Source organism: Mesoplodon densirostris, chromosome 14 (genome assembly GCF_025265405.1).
Source record: "Mesoplodon densirostris isolate mMesDen1 chromosome 14, mMesDen1 primary haplotype, whole genome shotgun sequence".
NCBI classification, from domain to species: Eukaryota; Metazoa; Chordata; class Mammalia; order Artiodactyla; family Ziphiidae; genus Mesoplodon; species Mesoplodon densirostris.
The window spans coordinates 58,023,686-58,029,899 of record NC_082674.1 but is presented as its reverse complement, the minus strand read 5'-3'; the positions used below and the strand labels follow the sequence as shown (position 1 = coordinate 58,029,899).

Here is a 6,214-nt window from a genome sequence, read left to right as displayed (position 1 = left end):
TTTCCAGACCTCAGGTGACCGAGGTAACTGAAACCTCAAAAAGAAAAACCATGGATAAGGTGGGAAACTACTGTGAATACATTCCAGAAATTCCAAAGGGTGTTCACAAGTCTGAGAAACACATTAAAAATGGAGTTCTTTCTGCAATTTTTTTCAGAATTGGACCCCGGATTTTAAAAAATTGGGCCCATTGCTTTAAATTCAGAGATATTTCACCTGAAAACATACTGAGCTGATTCTTAAAAAAGTAACTAATAGGACTGTTTAAAGTTTATCCTGTTATTTCCAATTTTCGAACACCTTGCATTTTGTGTGGTCTCAGACCACAGTCTTTGAAGAATATGTTTATTTCCATGACCTTATGGACCAGTCTACAGGCAGAGCCTCTGCAGTGAGGTTGCTTCTCATACCTGGGGCCACACCCAGGGCCATCGTAAATCCCAGGGGAGATACTCCGGAACCAGATGAAATGTTGTTCACTGTGCTGCAAAAGAGAATCCAGAGGCTTTCCTTTACGCTTTTTTGTAGGAGGAGAGTTCATTACTGTCCTATCCCCCATCCAGATTTCTTTTCTCCTGGGCTGGTGACTAGGAAGTTTCTTTGTCCAGATAATTGGTGGTTCTACACTGCCCTCCTTGTCTCACCCCACTTGCTTTATCTATTTCTTCCTTCTTTCTATGGACAAACCTAGCCGTTATCATACAGATGGAGTGTCCTTTTCTGATACAAATCCCCAGACTGGATGCCCGGTTGATGGCAAAGGAGCTCCACTGGAGAAGAGTAAGGGAAAGCAAGAGGGAGAAGTGAATGCAGCATATATCTGGGCAACGTTGAAAACATTTTAAGTGTGTCCAATTTTGCTTTCCTAAGAGAGGGTGAGATTTTCTGTATGTGGCTCTGTCTTTTTAAACCCATGCACAGAATCGGTTAATCTACAAATTGGCAGACTTCCCACCCCGCTCCCCGCCTCACTCCCAAATGTGGAGGGGAGCTTAAGGGAAGTGAAATCCCTTGTCAAAAGTGACCCATCTAGGAAGTGGCTGAGTGGGATTCCAGTCTAGCCCACCTAATCCCACCGACTTCTTTTTTTCCAGCCCATCACACTCCTTCCAAAGAAATAGTGTCATGACAGTTGGAAAGCCATAGGTTTTAAACCAATTCACTATTTAATGTAAATGAGGGTAGCTGTAATTTTTCTTGTTTTAATTCACGCTTATTGATAATCTATTGCACACCTACTCCATGGCAGGCTGTGCGGGGCATCCACATGAACAATATTATTTGACCTTAAAATCCTCTGTAAGGCAGACACGTTTAATTGTTTGGAAACATTTGTTCTAAATTATTTTGTTTCTAATCTCACTTAAAATTAATCATTTGCACTTTACTTTGTGTAGATAATATAGGCACAAAATTTAAGTGTATGAAAAAGTATACAGCAAGAGTAAGAGTCAATCTCTCCCCTCTTCTATTCCTGAGGAAACTATATAGTTGCCCTCCTCACAGACATCCACCTGTTCACTGTTATCAGTTGATTTTGCAACTTTCCAGAACTGTTCCATGCACTTGCAACATGTGTGTGTATTTTCTTTTCCCCTTATACGTGATAGTATACACTGTACTGCATCTAGTTTTCTTCACTTTATAAAATTTCTTGGGGATCTTTCCACTTCAATCTAGAACTGCCTCATTTTATTTTTTAGTTGATTTATGGCTTTATTGTCATGCATGTTCAATTTTTAATACAATTTTTAAAGGTTGCACTCCATTTACAGTTATTACAAAATATTGGCTATCGTCTCTGTGTTGTCCAATACATCCTTATAGCTTATCTTATACCCAATAGTTTGTACCTCCTACTGCCCCACTCCTATATTACCCCTCCCCACCTCCCCACTGGTAACCACTAGTTTGTAGAACTGCCTCTTATTATTTTTTTTTAATAGCTACCTTTGAGTAGACAAAATTAATTTCCAATATTTTGCTATATTAAAAAATATTGCGCTTTCCTGGTGGCGCAGTGGTTGGGAGTCCGCCTGCCGATGCAGGGGACATGGGTTCATACCCTGGTCCGGGAAGATCCCACATGCCGCGGAGCAGCTGGGCCCGTGAGCCATGGCTGCTGAGCCTGCGCGTCCGGAGCCTGTGCTCCACAACGGGAGAGGCCACAACAGTGAGAGGCCCGTGTACTGCAAAAAAAAAAAAAAAAAAAAAAAAAAATATATATATATATATATATATATATATATATATATATATATATATATTGCAATGAATACCCCTGTGTGTATGTATATATTTACTTAATATTTGTGTGGATATACAATTAAATTTTACACATAGATGGGTAAAGCTCACTGCTTTTAAACTAAATTAAAAAATGATTTAAGAGTTTCCCTGGTGGCGCAGTGGTTGAGAGTCCGCCTGCCGATGCAGGGGACACGGGTTCGTGCCCCGGTCCGGGAAGATCCCACATGCCGTGGAGAGGCTGGGCCCGTGAGCCATGGCCGCTGGGCCTGCGCGCCTGGAGCCTGTGCTCCGCAATGGAAGAGGCCACAACAGTGAGAGGCCCACGTACCACAAAAAAAAAAGATTTAAAAATTAATTTAATTATCTTTAAAAGCCATGAACCAAACTGTACTCTTTTCATGGGCCAGTCTCCTTTCCCAGTTGCAGACAGCCTATGCCATCTGAAAATGGGCCGACTTTTGCACACAGGCCCAAACACACACACGAATGGATAGCTCACTACCTCAAATCTTGCTGTTTTGATAGACGGCAGGTCACACTGGTTAAATCAGCTGGAGGAGATTTTGGAAATAGACATCACAGAGCTTAAGAATTTTAGAGCTTGAGGGGTTTTTAGAGATTAAGTAGTTCTAGATGAGGCCCCAGAAGACAAACTTATTTGTCCTTGTTCACAGAACTCATTCCTGATATACTGACATATGGACGGATTTTAAGTTAAGGCCATGGTTGGAACTGCAATACCCGATACGTGACAGCAAGCACTTGAAAAGTGGCTAGTCTGGGGAACTATACTTAATGTTTTGTAATAACCTATAAGGGAAAAAAATCTGAAGAAGGAGAAAAGATATATATGTATGTATAACTGAATCACTTTGTTGTACACCTGAAACTAACACAACATTGTAAATCAACTACACTCTGATTAAACAAAAAATGTGGCTACTCTGAATTGAGCTGTATTCTTAATGTAAATCACACACTGGATTGTGAAGGTCTAATATGATAAAAACAATGTAACATGTCTCATTAATAATTTTTTATAGTGATTGCATGTTGAAGTGATAATATTTTGGATATATTGGGTTAATTAAAATCCACAATTAAAATTAAATTCACCTGTTTCGTTTTATTTTTTTTAAATGTGACTACCAGAAAATGTTAAATCACATAAGTGGCTTGCATTACATTTCTGTCGGACAGCTCCGTGTTGAAATATTCAGGAAGAGGAAAGCACTCATTGGTAGACTCATAGGAAAGACTTAGGTACAGAAAGTGGAGGCAGAAGTCATGCCAAACAACTGCAAGCAGGCTCCCGGTAAAGGGCAGGGGATAACTGGATTTCCTCTGTTGGATATTTAGCTCCTGTTAAGGATGAAAAAGTTGACATTGAGACTATGGCTCATCTTCAACCATCAGTCAGGTATGTGCTTTCACACCCAGGGCACTTACTGTTCTGCTCCACCGGCAGCTAGGCTCAGCTAGGCCTCTCATCTCCCACACCCGGGCATCACATGCCTCCTGCAGAGACTCACACTCCTCAGTCACAATCTTGGGCAATTTAAAACTACTTCACCGTGAGTAAGTCAGAAAGAGAAAAACAAATATCGTATATTAATGCATGTATGTGGAACCTAGAAAAATGGTACAGATGAACCGGTTTGCAGGGCAGAAATTGAGACACAGATGTAGAGAACAAACAGTATGGACACCAAGGGGAGAAAGTGGGGTGGGGAGATGGTGGTGTGATGAATTGGGAGATTGGAATTGACATGTGTACACTAATATGTATAAAATGGATAACTAATAAGAACCTGCTGTGTAAAAAATAAATAAAATAAAATTCAAAAACAAACAAACAAACCAGCAAGAAAACTACTTCACTGTGGTCCCAGAAAGCTTTTGATTTTACAAAAGCCTGGCCCATTGACCTTATGGGCCTGTGCTTTAGAAAGCAAGCACGCATGAGTGAGTATCTTTTAGAGTAAGGATATCTAAGGCTTCCAAATGTTAATGCTTAGTTGTTGGTTTACGGTGAGCCTAGAGCTGAAAGCAATAGAGATGGTGTCTTGGATAGAATTCCCTGGAAGCAGAGCTTGACACAGGGATTTGGGTGCATATGACTCATTGAGGGAGCGCTCTTCAGAAAATAAATAAAGCATCTCGTGGGAGTGAAACCAACACCTGCCTCAGAGCAGCAGCTGCTCCGCGGCCGCCAAGGGTTTCTCTGGCCAGTGTTGCTGCCGTCCTTCTACGACACGGGGAATATCTTTGCAAACCTCTTCAAGGGCCTTTTTGGCAAAAAAGAAATGTGCATTCTCATGGTGGGTTTAGATGCTGCGGGAAAGACCACCGTCCTGTACAGACTAAAGCTGGGTGAAATCGTGACCACCGTTCCCACTACAGGCTTCAACGTGGAGACCGTGGAATGCAAGAGCATCAGCTTCACTGTGTGGGACGTCGGCGGCCAGGACAAGATCTGGCCTCTGTGGCACCACTACTTCCAGAACATACAAGGTCTCACCTTTGTGGTTGACGGCAATGACAGAGAGCATGTGAACGAGGCCCGTACGGAGCTAACGAGGATGCTGGCAGAAGACAAGCTCTGGGACGCCATTCTCCTCATGTTTGCTAACCAACAGGACCTCCCCAATGCCATGAATGCAGCCGAGATCACCGACAAGCTGGGTCTACACTCTCTGCACCACAGGAACTGGTACATTCAGGCCACCTGTGCCACCAGCGGGGACGGGCTCTATGAGGGACCGGACTAGCTGTCCAATCAGCTCTGGAACCAGAAGTGAGTTGTACTGCTCTCTCCTCCCCTCACACTCCCTCCTTCTACCCTCACGTTATTCTCATGTGGCAAACGTGCCCCTGCGGTGTGAGTGCCAGAAGCTGTCTCCATGGTCAGTCACAGTGTGCTTCACCATGCTGTAAATGTGCAGACGCAGCCTGCAACTGGGTTTTTGTCTAATGTAAATAGTTTTTGTTTCCTATGAGGCAGTTTCTGGTACTCCTATGCAATATTACTCAGCTTTTTTTATTGCAAAAAGAAAATCAACCCACTGTTTAGTACTGAGAAGGGATTTTAGGCACACGGGTCATCCAGGAGTCACTGTGTCAGAAAAGCCCGATGCTCCTCCTCTGGGGTTTAGGTCTGTGTTCAGAGCCATTCTGGTGGTTGGCTTTTAACCCAAACTCAGTGCATTTTTAAAAACAGTTACAAATACAAGATAAGGAGAAGACTTGAACACACAGAAGGGAGAAATGTGCGTAGTGTAGGTTCTGCAGTAATGGCCTGAGTCCAGTCCACCAGTGGTCTGCTTCCTGTTGGGAACGTGAAACGGGGCAGAGCCAGCCATGATCCACTCTGCATGGTCACAGTGGGGTCCCTGTGATTTGCCCTGTCTCGGGTCATCCCACACACCACAGCATTTGTGCTTGTATCTGTGCTTACATGGCCGCCCAGGAGATGGGCTGGAGGCTGCAGCTACCGCTCTCAGACCCCTTGGAGGAACCCGAGCCTTTTCTTGGGTCAGCATGGGCACTTTGGTTGGAATGTTCTGGTTGGAATGGGAGCCCTGCAGTCCCCTTGCTTGCCTGCTCTGGGCTCTCTGGGGTCTCACCAGCAGGAGCGTGGGTGGTCATCCTTAAGCCCCAGCCCTTGGGAACCCCTGTCTACCTGTGCTTTCACTCCCTTAGCCTGCAAGCGTCAGATTTGCCATCAAAAACGATAACCTCTACTTTTTTCTTTTGTATTTGGATAAACACCGAAGAAGCTGGAGCTGTTAAACTTTATCTTGGGGAAAACCTCCCAGCTGGTTCATTTGGTGTCATGGAACCTCTTACGGCTTTCAATACACAATTAGTAATCAACTGTTTTGTATACTTGTTTTCAGTTTTCATTTCGACAAACAAGCACTATAATTACAGCTATTGGAATAAAATCTCTTAACTATTAAAA

At 43.4% G+C, this 6,214-nt stretch overlaps 1 protein-coding gene across 1 annotated transcript; it reads left to right on the top strand.

Annotated features, from left to right (window-relative positions):
* The first annotated feature begins 4,556 nt into the window (after positions 1 to 4,556).
* Positions 4,557 to 5,021, top strand: LOC132501609 (ADP-ribosylation factor 3-like). Its single transcript, XM_060117264.1, has 2 exons — positions 4,557 to 4,653; positions 4,765 to 5,021. The coding sequence occupies exons 1-2, from the start codon at positions 4,557 to 4,559 to the stop codon at positions 5,019 to 5,021; spliced, it is 354 nt and encodes a 117-aa protein (XP_059973247.1).
* The last annotated feature ends 1,193 nt before the right edge of the window (positions 5,022 to 6,214 follow it).

What these genes read in the sequence shown, in the direction of transcription:
- LOC132501609 (XM_060117264.1), top strand. Translation starts at nt 4,557, where the DNA reads ATGTGCATTCTCATGGTGGGTTTAGATGCTGCGGGAAAGACCACCGTC. An exon ending in GACCACCGTTCCCACTACAG is followed by an intron (nt 4,654 to 4,764) that starts GCTTCAACGTGG and finishes AGAACATACAAG; the next exon opens with GTCTCACCTTTGTGGTTGAC.